The 19,075-nt window shown below is 43.8% G+C and overlaps 1 protein-coding gene across 1 annotated transcript in view; it reads right to left on the minus strand.

Moving 5' to 3' along the window:
• adgrb2 (adhesion G protein-coupled receptor B2) overlaps positions 1–19,075 on the minus strand; it is a 208,165-nt gene that overhangs the window by 49,680 nt on the left and 139,410 nt on the right. The window contains exons 16-17 of the mRNA XM_056297981.1: positions 4,524–4,675; positions 3,225–3,363 (exon numbers count right to left, since the gene is read on the minus strand). Of these exons, the coding sequence (XP_056153956.1) occupies positions 3,225–3,363; positions 4,524–4,675 (291 nt within the window). The remainder of the gene's footprint in view (positions 1–3,224; positions 3,364–4,523; positions 4,676–19,075) is intronic.

The raw sequence follows: 19,075 nt of genomic DNA on the forward strand, positions 1-19,075 counted from the left end.
AATCTTTTTATTTTTTTTGATTGTCCCCCCTCCCTTTTTATTTTTTCTCCCCAGTTGTATCCGGCCAATTACCCCACTCTTCTGAACTTCCCCGGTCGCCGCGCCACCCCCTCTGCTGATACGGGGAAGACTGCAGACTACCACATGCCTCCTCCGATACATGTGAAGTTGCCAGCCGCTTCTTTTCACCTGACAGTGAGGAGTTTCACCAGGGGATCATAGCGCGTGGGAGGATCACGCTATTCCCCCCAGTTCCCCCTACCCGCTGAATAGGCACCCCAACCGACAAGAGGAAGCACTAGTGCAGTGACCAGGACACATAACCACATCCAGCTTCCCACCCGCAGGCATGGCCAACTGTGTCTGTAGGGACACCCGACCAAGCCGGGGATATTTAGGATGGAATCTAAACTGAGTTTCATAAATGAGGCCCCTGGATTTCTGAATTGTTATTTTCTCATCTTGGTTAGGTCGTATTTGTGTGTGTTTGCGTGTGTGTGTGTGTGTGTGTGTGTGTGTGTGTGTGTGTGTGTGCATACCATGTTTAACTATACTAATGGGGACCAAATGTCCCCATAAGTATAGAAAAACCAGAAACCACCTAACTTGTGGGGCCATTTTTTCGGGCCCCATAAGTAAAAGGGTCTAGTTTAGGGGTAGGACTTGGTTTTAGGGTTAAGGTTAGAATTGGGGTTAGGGTAAGGGTTAGGGTTAGGCGTGTAGTTTGCGTGGTTAAGGTTAGGGTTAAGGGCAAGGAAATGAATATAGTCAATGAGGGGGCCCCACAAGTATAGTTTTGCGAGTAGTGTGTCTGTGTGTGTGTGTGTGTGTTCCAATGTAGTGTCATGGAACTTAAAGTCGATTAGCAGACATACAGAAGTCTGGATACTGCAGGAGTCAGATACTACAGCAGCCGGACCAGCAGGGAGATAAACAGACATACGACCTATGACCTTTAAGCCCTTCGGGACTATCTTGTGAATACAGGCTATACAAATAAACTTGACTTGTACAACAAAAAGATTTACACACACAAACACACACACACAAAAAGGCACTTACCAGTATATAAAGCATACTGACAAGTGTTGTGTGAACCACTGACCTCATAACTAATAGCCGACAGACTGCCAGACCAGCTTATGAAAGCACTGGTTATGGCCTGCATCGTTGGTATGCAACTAGAGTAAGTCCGTTTCAAGTGAAGCACTTAAAAACTGAAAAGATCTCAACTTCAAGAGAATATGCTGATGCAAATATGACCTTTCCGTTTTAAAACACTGAAACACCTGCCATCAGTGTGGTCAAAAATGGAGCCGAGAGGAGTCATTCACTATGCTAACTCACGGCACAAAATGTTAAACTGACTTTTATAAAGCTAATATCTCCTTCAAGTCAAGATCCCATGATCCCCAAGAGCACTGCAATGTCCAGAAATATCCAGCGGGTTTTTATATTCCCAAGGCAGTTGTGTCGGGCATTAAGTGGCTCGTTTTATTTGCCTTTATGACCTCGCTCGATCATCTTGTCTTATTTACCTTTTTATAAAGCAGCAACCTGCGCTTCACGTCTCATACTGCTCCATCCACACACACACACACACTTCTTCTCAGCTATAGAAAGTAAACAGGATTAGCCGGCTATCCCTCACTCCACTGTAAACGGCCTGTAATGGCAGAAGTGCCTCTAAATCCCTCCATCTCTCCCTCCCTCCCTTTTCTATTAAACATGGAGGTTAATCCTCCAACCCCCCCCTTGTCCCCAGTGCCGTGGCCCGGGATAAGCTGTCAGAGCTGGGCTGCTGATACTCAGCACTGCTCCAAGAACCACACAACTCGGACCATCGCCTGTGTTAGTGTGCATTTGGGCACATGCAAAAAAGTGTTCTGTGAGTGCGTGCATACATGCATATATATATATTCAGTTCTGCATCAGTGGGTTTTTGTGTTGGTTGTCCCTCTTTCTATGTATAAACTCCATTCTCTACCCTGATAAAAGCGGACTCTGCAGAACACTATAAAGTGCACTCAGCATTGACCACAACAGCCGCTGTCTGAGAGTCGTTGACATGAAAACACTGACCCATACCTTCCGGCCCTCAGTACCAGGGTTAATGGTATAATGGGAGTGAATGGTGAATCACACACTCTCCGCAAATGTCATAAAAGTCAAAGTGTTTTCCTTTTAACACCATGCCCTGTCACATACAACTTGTTTATTGCGGAAAAAAGGTAAAGTTAATGTAACGTAGAAGCCGAAAGAGCTACTTGTAACAGAAATAATTGCGAGAGTGACCCCGTATAGCAGCCTTCATGTGCATTTACATTTAATTGTTATTATTTTTCCTCAGTCTGTGCACATTTAAAAAAAGAAAAAAAAGAAAAAAGTAATGCCGGCTCTTAGGGAAAACATAAGGAAAACATGGTCCATGATGGGTAAAAGGACACTTCCACACTAGATTTCCCGCGACTTTTCTATCGCTAGAATTTGTGTGTTGACGCAAAATGACATTTTGACATTTTCTATGTCATGCCGTTGTAATGAAAGTCCCCTAATATATCTTTTTTTTTCTACATCATATTTAATCTATTTGAACTTTATTTGCTTTAACTGGTTTATTCTTAGCTTCCACGTGTTGTGGGAGAGTAAAGGATGAGCACATGAAGGAGTCCGGCAAGCGCCGGGTGAGAAAGGCTGCAACTGTCCGACTCACAGGCTTACACAACCACGGATGTGCATTTGGCACACGTACAGTACTATCTTTGTGGAGCTCCTTGCTCAGTGATATCACTATTCAGGTTGGTTAGAATCTCTCTCCCCCTCTCTCTCTCTTCGCTTTCCCTCCCCTGTTCAGCATCTCCTACCAGCTGAGTGCTCACCATACTTCCTGTTTAGCTGAACCTTTTCGCCTCACATCTTCCATTCCTTGCAACTGTCCTTCTGTACTCACAAGGGATCTTGCGTTACCACTCCTGCCCCCCCCCCCCCTCTCAGCCATGAAAAAAAGGAAATTGCTAAACCTCTCCCGCATCAGAGTCTAAGGGCAAGTTTAGCACACAACTCTTTGCATTTGTAGCATGTCTGATGCAATTAATCCAATTTGGTGTGTAAGGAGCAAATCAACAACACACACACACACACACAAAAACAGCTAAAGGGAGTGTGTGACTTCAGCGGTGGTGGTGGAGAGACCTTAAGTAAAAGAAAACAGCTGGAGGTGTTACAGTGGTGTAAGAGAAAGTGAGGGAAGTGACAAGAATAAGGGGTGATCAGACACCCGGGGGGAAGTCGAGGGCAAATAGGAGGTGACAAGGAGCTGGGGAGGGTTAAACAGAACAGGAAGAAGATGGAGAGGAGGTAGAACTAGGAAGGGAGGCAAGAGAGCGGGTGCACATCACGAGTTGGATTAGGCACATCTACAGGAAGGGCATGAATGAAACGGTATGAAGATACCTGAGACTATAACTGCAATTTAGGATTACACAAATAAAAACTGAACTGACTTGAAGATGTGGGAGGGGTGTCCGGGAGTAATTAAACGATAAGGGCGCTTGGGTGAGAAAAGGGTGTGGGTGAGAAAAGAGGCAATGCAGAGAAGGTGACACAAGGGCGTCTCGCTACTGGGTGTTTGGACGTCCATTAGTGGAATACAGTAGGATGGGTCAATACAACAATCGGGACAGGCACTGCCCTAGACTGCTAAAAGCCTCCTCTAATCACGTCACAAACTACAAGCCACGTGAACTATTTATAGACCAGCCAGTTACAAGCTGCAGGCAAAATCACACAAACAGCAAAAAAAAAAAAAAAAAAACAAACACGAAAAACCCTCTGAACTATTTTTTGCTCACCATCTTTTCTCTCTCCCTCGCTATTACTCATACACATATATGTACATATCACATAGCACATGCAGACCAGTAAGGTCCCTCGCTAATGTTTATGCACAAAAAGTTTAAGCATTTCATGGAGGCTGACAGCAGATCAGCATAACATCAGGTATGGTAAAATATGCCTTTAAGACACAAACATGTGTGCACACACAAACACACACATACATACATAAAAGCTACACACATCTGCTGCAAAACGTTGAAAAACGCATATTTCAAGATAATCGCTGTAACTAAATTCAATGCCACAAAATGCTGCCATTGCCATCTGCACAAATTTAATTGCAATTAATGGTGCAAGGATTGATTCCTGAAGGCAACATGATGCATAAAAATATATATATACACACATATATATACACACACAAACACACACACACACACACACACACACACATATATATATATATAAAGACATAGATATAGATATATATAGTAGCAGCAGCATCCATTCAGGAATATTCAAATGAAATGACATTCACAGATAAGAGTAAAGCTTTCCAGTGTAACGATAACCGACTGCATTTCAACCACATCACATCACAGCCGGGGAATTTCACTTTAATGCCGAGCTCACTGACCTGACCTCTGGTAAAAAGTTATCTCATGAGCCCTGGTCCCATAGAGTACAGTAGTCAAGGCAGCGGTGACTCACCGGGTCTTTAGCTTGCTGAGCTAACACGGCGTAGGTGGATATCCTGCTGCACAGGCATTTGGTGTGGATGGCGGTTGACGCGAGCGTTTGGCAGCCTTCTGTGCCCCAGTTTTCTGCGCCAGCTTCCCTGGAGGTGGGGGAGTGGGGGGACAGGGGATACAAACAGTGAGTGAGAGACAGCGCAAATCAATCACAATATGGATACACATACCCGTAAGAAGCTGAGGGGATAGAGAGATAAATTGAGAGTAATAGAATAAAAGAGAGAGAGCGACAGAGAGAGACAGGGGAAAGAGTTGACAGAGAGAGAGAGAGCGAGCGAGAGCGAGCGAGAGAGAGAGAGAGAGAGAGAGAAATTCACCACTTTCTTGCATCCCATTCACTCTACAGACTCTTTGTGCAGTGATGTCCACTCACACAGTGACAGTCCCATTTATTCTGTTGGAATGAGTGTCCCGTGTCCCCCCAATTGGTATCCTGTGAATAGTCTCTATTATTTAGAGCCCAAACACCCCCTCTCTCCTTTTACTCTCCTTTCTGTCCTCTCTTTTATTTGTCTCCCCAATTGAATTTTGGCCAATTACCCAACTCTTCCAAGCCACCCCGGTTGTTGCTCCACCTCCTCTGCCGATTCGTGGAGAGCTGCATACACGTGGAGTCACCAGCCGCTTCTTTTCACCTGACAGTGAGGAGTTTCACCAGGGGGACGTAGCGCGTGGGAGGATCACGCTATTCCCCCCAGTTCCCCCTTCCCCCCGAACAGGTGCCCTGACCGGCCAGAGGAGGCGCTGGTGCAGCGACCAGGACATGTACCCACATCTTGCTTCCCACTTGCAGACACAGCTAATTGTGTCTGTAGGGACGCCTGACCAAGCCGGAGGTAAAATGGGGATTCGAACCGGCGATCCCTTTGTTGGTAGGCAACGGAACAGACCGCCACACCACCCGGACGTCCCCGTTCTATCTCTTCTATCTCTTTTTGACTCCTGTTTTCTTAAGCCTGCCTTTGTTGGGGTTCGATAACGGCCTGAGTTTGATACAACATGGTAAACACTGGATGAGTTAATATCAATTACGCAAATGCACCTTATATGGAGGACAGTTTTTCAGCACCTTGCGGGGTAAAATACCTCGACATTTAACACCGGAAAGTAGAGTGGACAAAACATTGTACAGTGGAAGTTTGTGGAATCGACTGCTCTGCTCTTCTTCTCCTCCCATTACTTGCCCTCGCTTATAATTCTCTCTAAACGCTCTAATGAAAAGGCCGAGTCCAGAGGTCGATCGATAGGTTGGCAGAGAGAGTAACTGAACTAATTACCTTGCAAGCTCACGTCACAGGCTGACCTCACATTTAACCCGAGACACTGTTATCATGGCCAGCAGAGACAGGCAGAGATGCTGCAGGATGCATCAGGGAGCGACTGGGTTAAAAAGTCAAGTATTAAAACTAATGGAGAGGAGAGAAGAGGACCGACGGCTTTCACTTCAAAAAGATATGCGGGAATTAAAACTAACCCAACTGTAGAGATTTCTGTCGAACATCCGCTTTTCTTCTTTAAATAAATGCTTCGACATTTAAAAATTTTTAAAAAAATTACATGATAAATTCAGTTGTATTTCTCGAACAAAAATGAAATCACGGATTACATATTCATTGATTTACCCTGCAATATATAAAAAATCTGTATAAAACAGATGAATAAATAAAAGCAGAGGTGAAAAACGTATTTTGTTATTGGTGTCTTGAAATGACTTGAATGACCACTTTATTCTCACCTCAGAAAGTTTTCACAGTTTGGATGAATTACCAAGTAATCGCATTAAAGGCAAAAAAACCCCAATGCTTTGGTAGCGAACATAATTTCCTCCAAGTGACAAGGACCTTTGACAGCATATGGAGGAAATTTAATAAAGTGTACCCTCACTAAAGACCTTCACTGTTTTTGGCACTTGCATGGGATCTGCAATCTGCAAATCACCCAAAGCGATAATATGCACTGATGAGCCAAAACATTATGACCACTCACAGGCGAACTGAATAATGTTGCTCATCTCCAAACAAGGGCACATGTCAAGGTCTGGGAAGATTAAACGGTAAGTGAACAATCAGTTCTCATAGTCAGCGTGTTGGATGCAGGAGAAATGGGGAGGAGTAAAGACCTGAGTGTATTTGACAGGGGCCAAATTGTTATGGTCACATGACTGGGTCAGCGCAACTCTGAAACGGCAAGGCTTGTGGGGTGCTCCCGGCCGGCAGTGGTGAGTACCTACTGACAGTGGTCCAAGGAGGGAGAAACCACAAACCAGCAACAGGGTGTTGGGCGCCCAAGGCTCACCAATGCACGACGGCAACCAAGGCTATCCTGTTTGGTCTGAACCGACAGAAGGTCTACTGGGGCATAAGTCACATAAAAATTTAATGATGGTTATGGGAGCAATGTGTCACAACAGAAGTATATCGAGCTTACTGTGTATGGGGCTGTGTACCCGCAGACCAGACAGCGTGCCCATGATGACCCCCGTCCACCATCAAAAGTTGCTACAATGGGCACATGAGAGCCAGAACTGGACCTTGGAGCAGCTGAAGAAGGTCGTCTGGGACGATGAGTGCTGTTTTCTTTTTGATCACGTGGATTGCCATGTACGTACGTGTGTGTTGTTTACCTGGGGTAAGTGATGGCACCAGGATGCACTGTGGGAAGATGAAAAGCCGGTGGAGGGGGCATGATGTGGTGGGAAATCTTCTGCTGGGAAACCCTGGGTCCGGTCATTCATGTGGATGTCAATTTGACATGTGGCGCCTACCTAAACATCACTGCAGACCAGGTACACCCCTTCATGGCAATGGTAGTCTCTGATGGCAGTGGCCTCTTTCAGCAGGATAATGTGCCCTGCCACACTGCACACATTGTTCGGGAATGGTTTGAGGAACATGATGAAGAGTTCAAGGTGTTGCCCTGGCCTCTAAATTTCCCAGATCTCATTCCGACTGAGCTTTTGTGGGATGTGCTGGGCCGACAAGTTCAATTCACGCTGGGTCCACCTCACAACTTACAGGACTTGAATGATCTGCTGCTACTGTTTTGGGGCCAGGTACCACAGGACACCTTCAGGCATCTTGTAGAGTCCATGCCTTGGCAGGTTGGTGCTGTTTTAGTGGCACACAGAGGACCAACAGCACATTAGGCAGGATGTCATAATGTTTTGGCTCATCAGTGTGTGGTCTTAAAGTGGCATTCTGTAGGGACGTCTTGGGTCACATCTCAGCTTTATAAGAAACATAAAGCTGACTTGTTTTCAGTACTTCTCACCCTTATACAATGACTTGGACATTTCAGAGGCCTAAAGAGGAGCCTTGGGTAGAAAGGCCAGGAGAGTTTATGCATCACCAGGATAGATGGTGGGAAAATGGGGGGGGGGGGTACATTAGACAGTTTACAATGAACCAGTTACTGTAAACTGTATATCTATACACTTATTACAGATTAGCATCCAGGCAATCCTTTATATCTCTCAAACAATATAATATGATCTATAAAGGCTCACACACACACACACACACACACACACACAGGATGATTACTGGGTGCCACTGGCCACTATAACACAGTAAATACCAACGTGTTGTTGTGACAACTGCACCGATGCTAGCCACCAGTGAACACACATATCCAACACAAATAGAACAGGCTACAACATTGCAGAATCAATATGCTTCTTTTGTAGGGACAAGGACAGGCCCAAAGAGCACTGCAATTTTATTTATTTATTTATTTTTGACAGTGCAATGCAGGAATGCAAAACAACAATTCTCTCAAGTGCACCCTCTCACAAATAAATGCACTGCATGCGCACACACACACACACACACACACACACACACACACACACACACACACACACACACACACACACACACACACACACACACACACAATTCACAACGTCAGTCAGAAATGTGAGCCCAGTTCCCTGGTGATCGTCATCTGTGCGGTGGCACTTCAAACAGTCACGCTGTGAAATTGTGACAGTAATGAAGTTTTCTTTAGAGAGGTAGCTTGAGACATAGCAGCTAAGTGTTTGTGCGGGTTTGCATGTGCATGCGTGTGTATGTGTGCCTACGTATGAATGCGTATTTGCGAATGTGTGTGTGTGTGTATGTGTGTTCTCCTGCCTCATTTACTCAAGACCAATGACCCTATAAGAGTGGAAGCTGAAGAAATTTTTTTTGTGTGTGTGCGTGTACTTTTTTTTTTGTCAGCTGTTACTTCCACCACAGGCTGTTTTGTCGTTTGTGAAAAGATAAAAGGATGACAATTACTTTTTAGTGTCTTGGTTGTTTACTTGTGTTCGTACGTGCGTGTGTTTGTGTGTGTGTGGGAGAATGCACGTGTCCAGGTGTGTTCGTCTGTGCATGTGTTTAACTGTGGGTGTTCCTCTGTGTGGGTGTTAGTCATGTCATGCACTGCTGCCTTGTGACATCATCAGAGCACATTAAACAAATGTTGCTTTTTCATCCATATGTCCATATATAAAATATGCTTACAACAGCCCCCCCCACATAAAATATGTTGAATATTTATAAACAACTTTGCTTACACAAGTTAAATACAGCCATATGGACTTTGACTACACCTCTGTATAAAGGATGGTGTATTACAAGGACAGATGGAGAGAAATATTCCTCTTATTTATGCACACTGAGAAACCAATAGCATGGTAGACAAACACATGAGAGCATGCACTCGTGTCCTGCAAGAGGGGGATTCAGAGATGAAGGCACGTGCACACACACACACACACACACACACACACACACACACACACACACACACACACACACACACACACACACACACACACACACACACACAGATTTTCGAGGACAGTGTGGCAGGACTGTTGTTTCATAGGATATTGGACCCATGGTGGCAAGCGATGGGGGAATCTAATAGCATACAAAATCAAATACACACTGTTTTGACCTCATTGTTTTAACAATCCATTTTAGCTAAATGCCCTCTTTTTTGAGTTTCAGTCAGTTTTATTTCACTTCATTTCAAAAGCTGGAACTGACCCTAATCTTTGTTATCACAGATCCACAGAGACTCTTGTGTCGGGTCCCTTCGGGCTTAGCGGGTGAGTAAAGATTAAAAAGGACATGGGTTGTGCTTTGCTGTTGTTATAGCCTATGAATAAGCTTGGAGGTGGCCGCCCTCTTATCACCGCACACAGGTTCCGGATGCCCAGGCCTGTGTACACATCAGCATTGTTAGTTTACCAGCTGTGTATCTCAACACAAACCTGGTTTTACCCATAAATCCCAAGATCAGCAAATACGGACGACAAAAACAATTAGTGAAGGAACAAGCGAGCAGCTGGTAAGGGGATGATATGCACACTTTTGCTTGAGTCTTGTCTTTAGAGAACCTTAAGTGTTATGAGGAAATACAAGGGATGGTTTTGTTTTGTCGACGAGTCATCTGAGAGAAGAACAACCACAGTTCCTTCTGATCAACGCCCGTGAAAAGCAACAAACCTGTGGGTTGTACGACTTTCATATGATCAAATATATGTTGCAAAAATATTATTTCTACAAAAGAAGGCAGGAACATTTGCAAAGATTACCGAAATATGCAAAAAAAAAGAAGAAGCCCAGCACTATCTCTGCAAAAGATGGTTGGAACATTTGCAAAGATGACTGAAATATGCAAAAAAAAAAAAAAAAAAAAGCTTAATCTACCCCTCCGCCAAAAAAAGAAAAAGTGGACAAACCAGCATGCAGTTGCTAATAGATGTATCGGGAATCGGCGAAAACAGCAAAAAACAAAAAGAGAAAAAGGAGTGATACTGCGATTGACCTTTCACCTCTGTTGGGACTAATCAATTTTCGTGCAGGAGTGAAAGGACAGGGCTGTGAAGAGCTGTATTTCTCCATTGAGGTGCATAAGATTTTCTTGCGCTTCAAATTCTCAGACTAGACAGCAAAAAGCAGGGATTTTGGGTGAATGCAAGCAAGTAAAGCATATAAAACAAAAAGATGCTGCTCCCTGCAGCCCACACAGACGTATAAATAGTGCAATGTGGGCAAACATCTCTCATCCAAGGCAGGTAAGTTGGCACACAAATTTAATGGCTAAAAAAGTATGCAGAAACCAGGTTTGTTGTTTTTATCCCCAATATTCCCTAATCTTGGTTTCTTCTCTGTCTTGGACCCAATTTGTCCCTGTCTTGTCTTGGTCTCGGCACGTGTCTCGAATTTCACAAATATTTATTTTGTGAAATTAAGATAGTGATAAATGAAACTCAAAATCAAGTTATTTTATTTCAGGTAGATTATGTTTTTTCAGTCAATGGAGCTCCTGCTCAGTGATAATGTGCAAAGGCCTGTAGCAACAATATCAACAGATAATCCAACTGCAGATAATTTACCAATGACACAAAGAAGAAACACATCGCTGTATGTATAAATTTTTTTTTTTAAATCCCCAAAGCCGATGGCGCAACATTTAGTTTCTACTGGCATAATGAAAGAACCCACAAAAACAAGCAATGTTACCTAACTTTAAATTATGCTAATTTAGGGGTGTCCGGGTGGCATGGTGGTCTTTTCCGTGGCCTACCAACATGGGGATCGCCAGTTCTAATCCCCGTGTTACCTCCGGCTTGGTCGGGCGTCCCTGCAGACACAATTAGCCGTGTCTGTAGGTGGGAAGCCGGATGTGGGAATTAGTCCTGGTGGCTGCACTAGCGCCTCCTCTGTTCAGTTGGGGCGCCTGTTCAGGGGGGAGGGGGAACCGGGGGGAATAGCATGATCCTCCCACGCGCTACATCCCCCTGGTGAAACTCCTCACTGTCAGGTGAAAAGAAGTGGCTGGCGACTCCACATGTATCGGATGAGGCATGTGGTAGTCTGCAGCCCTCCCCGGATCGACAGAGGGGGAGGAGCAGTGACCGATATGGCTTGGAAGAGTGAGGTAATTGGCTTGATACAATGGGGGAGAAAAGGGGGGGGGGCATAAAAAAATTATGGTAATTTGAGGATATTTGCCACTTCTTTAGTTGTTTGTGATGTAAATGTCGCTAATTATACCAGTTAAGATTTGGTCCTGGGATTTGTTGATACAGTGATAGGGTGGTGAAGGAAAAATGACTAGATGTTTTGATTAGCCTATATTTACAAAATAATTTGAATAATACTATGTCACCACAGCAGTAAAAAGGGTCGAAAAATAAGAAAAAAATGATCATCCTTGTTCCACAGGCGTAGACATACAAAAGCGGATAGAGAACATTGTACATTGAAAAGTATCATCCATGAGGCAATACAACGTTTTTCTCTCTTAAAAAAATACCCATACATAGTTTTTTTTGTTTACCTACAGTACTTCTTGCACACTGCAAAGACCCATCATTTCCTAAATTGTTCTGCTTTGCTTCTCGACTTAAAAGCAGATATATCACATTCATAATTTCCAGTTATGCCTCATGCGTTGCACTGTGAATAGCCAATTTAGAAAATTCCCATTGGTGTACACACCAAACAATTCCTTTGCTTTAAAACATATTGGAACTGTGTTTCTTATTCATACTTTGGTTAATTTACTGGCAATGTAATAATTTATCCTTTTAGCCAAGCGTCACGGACAGGAAAATTTGCTTTTAAGATTTAAAACCATCCAGTCAGCCACATGAAAATGTCAAGTGACAGAAACTCAATTCAAGCCGCACACACATATGCGCACACGCACACACACGTACACGCACACGCACACTTGCTGGCAGAGCGAAGTGTTGAAATGGGAGCTCAGTTAAAATCATAATTTTACATTTCACTACTGTCAGTGCTGAAACGAGGACCGCTATTATCCATCACAGTTAGCTACCTGCATGCCTTGTCAAGTATCCCTTATTTCAGTACTTATAGGAATAAAGGAGTCAACCAACCTAAATAAACTACCTCAGCGATGAGTCATACCAATCACGCTATGATGTAGTTAAATCAATTTTCACTCCATATTACAATGAAAATACTTCAGTTGAAGTTACATATTGACACTGTGCCCACGCTGTCAATCTCCCTATATTTCTAATGCTGTTGGCTCATTTCTGTCTACATTTGGTGTCTAATTTGCCCCTGCACGTTATGTAAGCAAATTCCCTGTTAAAAGCCAGGGGTGATGATCACCTGAATATGATGAAAAAAAATCTAATTCAGCTGGAGTCTGTCTAACAAGAAAGAACAGGATAAGCGCGGCTGAAGACAGCATCGAGAAATGAATGAATGGATTTCACAGATAGATGCATGTAAGTAGTGTGTAAATTGCAGCGCTACATCCTCATTCTGCAGAGGAGGTTTCGCTGCGTTCAAGTAACAATTTGCAGAAGTGTACTCACTCTTGTCAGGCCGAAGAGGAGTAAACAGCAACAAAAGGGTAAAAAAAACAAACTTAGTGGGCAAATTGTCACAGAAATGTTGTGCGTTTTTGATGTGGATTGAGGACGCACGTTCAAAAGAGCGACCAAATAAAGTCACAGATGGAGGGAGGAGGGGAAGGAGAGAGTTTGTCAATGTACTAGATCAGGATACAACTGTTCATGGAGGAAATGGGAGAAGGGGGACGAAGCTGAGGGCCCAATCCAGACTTATACACTGACACCAAAGACCAAGTTTGCATGTGCAAAAAGATGGAAATGTGTTAGCAAAAGGTTTTTGTAAAACACTGTGCATCTGGGTGTCCGGGTAGCATGGCAGTCTATTCCATTGCCTACCTACAGGAGGATCGCCGGTTCGAATCCCTGCGTTACCTCCGGCTTGGTTGGGCATCCCTACAGACACAACTGGCCGTGTCTGCGAGTGGGAAGCCAGATGTGGGTATGTGTCCTGGTCGCTGCACTAGCACCCCCTCTGGTCGGTCGGGGCACCTGTTCAGGGGAGGGGAACTGGGAGGAACAGCGTGATCCTCCCACGCGCTGCGTCCCCCTGGTGAAACTTCTCACTGTCAGGTGAAAAGAAGCAACTGGCGACTCCACATGTATCGGAGGAGGCATGTGGTAGTCTGCAGCCCTCCCCAGATCGGCAGAGGGGGTGGAGCATCAACCGGGACAGCTTGGAAGAGTGGGGTAATTGGTCGGGTACAATTGGGGAGAAAATCCAACCCCCCCCCCCAAAAAAAACAAACAAAAACAAAACAGTGCATCCCGTTGTATCCACGTTTGCTGTCACAAATCACACACAGCCAAGGATTTGTGCACAGGTGAACAAGCCTACCACCCACACCCTGTCAACTCCAACAGCTATCCGTTATTCTAACAGCCCGTGTTGGCCTATTTAGTATTTAATTTGTCTTTCAACTAAGCTCAATCGATGCTAATGAAAAAAAAAGAAGCATATTAAAGCTTAAAACCAAAGCCTTACCACTTGTGGAGTTGACCTTCATTATGCAGCCGAGGTCTTAGAAATGGAGGGTATTATTTGAAAGGAATTATTTGTAATACACAAAAAAGAAGCATAAGGTGATCAAAGAAGTGATGAAGGTAATTTCTGAGGTGCGTGCATCAATCACCATTAAAGCATAGAAACTGCGTAACGGCAATTACTCTGTAAAATCTGTTATTGTTTTCCAAACTGTGACAAAACAGCCATTATGTTTTATGCACAAACAAAGACAGCAAGCCGCCAGCACTTTCAATACAGCCTTAGTTTTATGGCATTACTCATAGTGGTAAAGTCGTTTACGAACAACTGTTTTTGGGGGGTTTTTTTCCCCCCATGTAACTCCAAACAAGAAGTTTTGAATTATGGGATGTCTAAACTAAAGAGCAGCATTGCATATCAGAGCTTTGTCTGTAAAAGGCATGTCATCGCTCGTCACACTAAAGGACAGACATGCAATAAATCATTCTCTTATTCTCTGCTTTTCTGTCAGGTGTGCTGGTTGACCTCTATTTTGAATTTTAAAGATGACAAAACGTAAGAGAAAGGTAACCAAGATGGTGTGCAAACATGCCAGAAATATTTCCAACCCTAATTTATGACCAGTCCTATCGTGGGCTGTCTCTGTCTCTAGAGAGACAATGAGACGGACGGATAGATGGACGGACAGACGGACAGACAGATGGAAAGGATAGTGGACATTATAGTGATAATGCTGACACATCGACCAGGAGTTAGAGAGGAGAAAGTGGCAGACAGACAGATGGACAGTCAAAATGGGATTTTTTTTATACTTGCCAAAAATTAGTATTCGGCGTTGCAGCTGGCACATTCTCACCGAGATTTTTTTATAGATCCCAAATTTAACATGACAACATATGCCAGACAGCAAGGAAAATAACTGAAAACATCAAATGTAATAGAAGATCACGGCTTGACAACAGAAATGGAGCTGCTTCCATTAACTCTATTTAACTGTATTCTATACATTAAGACAGGTGGCAAATGTAAAACCATACATCTGGCCAAGATCTATGGGGATGAGTTTCAGTTTGGATATAACCTTTACATGATACACATCATCTCACGTCCGTCTGGGCTCAGCCAGGTTCACATCCTGTTATGTCAAATTAGCCAGCAAACACCAACACTTTCATAGCTATGTCATGGACCAAACATTTTAGTGTCTGGGTGGCGTTGCGGTCTATTCTGTTGCCTACCAACATGGGGATCGCTGGTTCGAATCCCTGTGTTACCTCCGGCTGGGTAGGGCGTCCCTACAGACACAATTGGTCGTGTCTGCGGATGGGAAGCCGGATGTGGGCATGCGTCCTGGTCGCTGCACTAGTGCCTCTTCTGGTCAGTCGGCGCGCCTGTTCAGGGGGGAGGGGGAACTGGGGGGAATAGTGTGATCCTCCCACACGCTATGTCCCCCTGGCGAAACTCCTCACTGTCAGGTGAAAGAAGCGGCTGGCGACTCCACATGTATCAGAGGAGACATGTCATCGTCTGCAGCCCTCCCTGGGTCAGCAGAGGGGGTGGAGCAGTGACCAGGACAGCTCGGAAGAGTGGGGTAATTGGCCAAGTACAACTGCGAGAAAAAAAGGGGGGGACCCCCCCAAAACAACAAAATTTTATAGATAAATGTGTGCAATAGTTGTCTTGGCATTTTGCGTGTGTGTGTTTGTGTGTGTGTGTGTGTGTGTGTACACACATGGATGTATTTGACCTACATATTAACCAAGATTAGATGCAGAGCCATCATGAACATCCAACACTATATAACCCAGTGGCTTTTACCCTCTTATCGCCATAATAGCTTTCCACGAGTTACTTCATATACATTAGGAATAATATGGGAAAAAATAGCTTTTTTATTTCTGACCTAGTAAAATATGTGAATTTTAAGGCTCTTGCATTCCTGCATACATCTTTGCTGTAACTCTACCATGATTACAGCAAAGAATATGAAGTGGACTCCGAGATGAGGCATTCACTGCCCCAGAGACTTCAATACTAGGAAGTATTCACATGGTAATATATGGAGAAATGGTGTGGTTCAATGCTGTATGGTTATGTACTACTACTCTTGGGCTTTTTTATCAATCTATACAGTAGTTCCTTAGAAGTAAACCTGTTTTTTTTGGGGTTTTTTTTTTGTCAGTGCAGATACACATGCTGTCCTACTTAATACTTCGTGTCTTTCTTGGTGTCATACGAGGCTGTCGTACTTAACTCCCGACAGCCCTCTGTCTCCCGTGTGAGGATGCTTTGTCACTGACCTCCTCTGCAACTCTCTGCTCTCTGGCATGGCCACAGGCTAATTTATAAGCCTCTTTACTGGGATTATCTTTCTTCCTGGTGTACTAGCTAGCAGACAGGAAAGCAAGATACACAGGTTTCCGCCACAGCCATAAATGACCTGCCATTCTGGCTGCCCATGCTCTGCGTTCACACGAACATGCTTGGTGACTTTATAACAAAAAAAAAGTTCCTGTAGAAAATGTATCATAAAATGTGAAACGAATCCTTATCTGCAAAATAATACTGCACATATTTTCCTTTTTAGCATTGCTGATATTTCAATAGTACCATCCTATTTCTGAAATATAGGGTAGCTCATTTCGTATTGGACTATTTCAGTGCCTGTTGCCAGAGGCTCAAAGAAGATTCTTAACGCCAATATGAGAAAACAGTCTCATGAAGCAGTAACACACTGCCCGCTAAGCCTACTCGGAGCTGCAAATGAGAAAAGAGGATAAAACGCTAGTCAGTGAGATAAGGGTGGGAGAGACAAATAGCGGCTGACATGGTTGAGTAATTTGCATGTTAAGATTTTCTCATCTCCTCTCATCAAGCACAAATCAAACCAAACATCAGTAAATTGAGGGCTGGGGATGGATGGGGTTCACCTTTTACTCACCTATGTGGTGCTCCAGCAATGAAGCTGCAGTGTACTCCAGCGGGGAGCAGAGAGCCAATATTTCACTACCATCTACTGTGAAATCCAAAAAAACCAATCACCCAACAAGTCCATCTCCATCTCTGACCAGAGAGTTCCCTCGGGGTGAGTAGCTTCAACTCGAAATGCTATCCCTGACCATACATTGAAATGCTGTACTCCATTCTAGCATCCTCTCCCTGCCGCCAGGTCACATGATGGATGCAATCAATAGTAATTGTGCATAACATAAAGTGACCCTGACCTCAAAATAAACATGCCTAGCTTACCACGCTAAAGGGTTGAACTTTCCAGAAATGTTAGCAGCCCACACTTCCAACAAAGAGTCCACGAACACTGAGACATTGTAGCTTAAAGTCCACAACTAAAATCCCTGCTATACAGACCTGAGCTGAAATGCGCTCATGCTAAAGCCACGTTGAGGTACACAAACCTAGAGCCGACTGCTATCCATGAGAAAAAAGCATCCACAGCACTCTCATCCTAAGTTACATGTTGTGATCTCCGAGGCGTGTCGAGGCAGCAGGGGTAATCAGCTAAATGTCCATATCCGCTGTGTCATGAGCGGGTACAAGCCTTACGGGCCGACTCGCTCACGCTGTGCTGGCTCGCTCTTTGACACTGTCCTACTGTCCTGATCTCCTCTGCTATGTCAGATGGAAAAGTGGAGCAAGCCCTATCCCTGCCCTCCCTCCCCGTGGCTCTAAGTGTGTCTGTGTGTATGTTTCTGCACATGACGACCGGCTAAAGAGGAGGAAGACAAACACATGTTGAAGTCTGAAAGCAGGCTGCACATACATGGTTGAGTTGTTAAAAAATATTTATGTGAGTTTTGTTTGTTCCTAGTCAGAGTCAAGCTATATTTATTTGTGTGGCTCTAAATCACAATTTAGACCCAGAAGGCTTTAATAATGTGTATAATGTACAACACCCCCTAACCACAGACCCTTCACACTTTAAGTACATACTGAGAAAATGCATAGTTTGTTCCCCTGCACTACCACATAGGGCGAACCAGTAAAGCATGGTTAATTTGCTATCACCCTCTATATCGGTAAACACATTATGAAAATGACTTTGAGGTGGAAGCTGTTTCAGGGGATCACCTTTTTTTGACGTCATAATGATTATCATGATTACAGTAACTTAAACTGTAGATGAATACAAACAGAGCATGGCCTGGCAAAAGAAATCAAGGTGTAATAAAGATGGCTGCTAATACAGTCCTGATTAAGCTATGACAGCAAGTATTTCAAATCTGAAAAAAATTTGTGGCCAAATATCAAGGAACACAGAGAGAGAGAGAGAGAGAGAGAGAGAGAGAGAGAGAGAGAGAGAGAGAGAGAGAGAGAGAGAGAGAGAGAGAGAGAGAGAGAGAATACGCTAAGATATTCTACAATTGGTTTTGGTTTACTTGCCTATTTATTTATTTTACTCATTCATTCATTTTTGAGGAGGCTTAGCTTTGTTGTATAGCATACCAGAGGCAGTAAACCTTGACTGACATTCTCAGGACGAGCACAAAGTACTCTCGGCCAAAGTCAAGACTCTCCCCACCCGAAACCAGTCCCTTTGCTGGTGATGCAGCTGATCCCTATGTGCCCAAAGTCAGCATCTGCACTGTCTGACTGAGGATGTTAGAGCTGGTGAACCAGGCCATTATTACTCTGTGGTAATGGTGTATGTGTGTGTGTGTGTGTGTGTGGATGAGAGAGGTGGAAGAGAACGCCTGGGTCTTTATCCAGTGATCCGTGATCAAGCAGAATACCACCAGGGATTAGAAATAGGATTAAGTGACCCAATACCCAACCTTGGTTTTATTGTAAACCAGCTATCTAAACTGTATATATTGTTATTTATACGTAGTAGGACATATTTTAAAGCATAGTTTAATGACAGATATGAAGTTAATGCTCAGTTCCCTGCTGGCTATAGATAATGCAGTGCAATTTTGAGGTTTTGCCCTTTGGGTTATTATGTTACTTTCTTGCTGAATAGAAATAAAGTGGAATGTGTGAAAGGATGATGAATGACACACAAAAAAATGTCTGATTATTCAAATGTGATCACTATTTTACATTGTATGTCCATTTATAGTCTATGTGTTTTTTCAATGAAAAGGGTAA

The sequence above is a fragment of the Lampris incognitus genome, chromosome 18 (genome assembly GCF_029633865.1).
Source record: "Lampris incognitus isolate fLamInc1 chromosome 18, fLamInc1.hap2, whole genome shotgun sequence".
Lineage (NCBI taxonomy): Eukaryota > Metazoa > Chordata > Actinopteri > Lampriformes > Lampridae > Lampris > Lampris incognitus.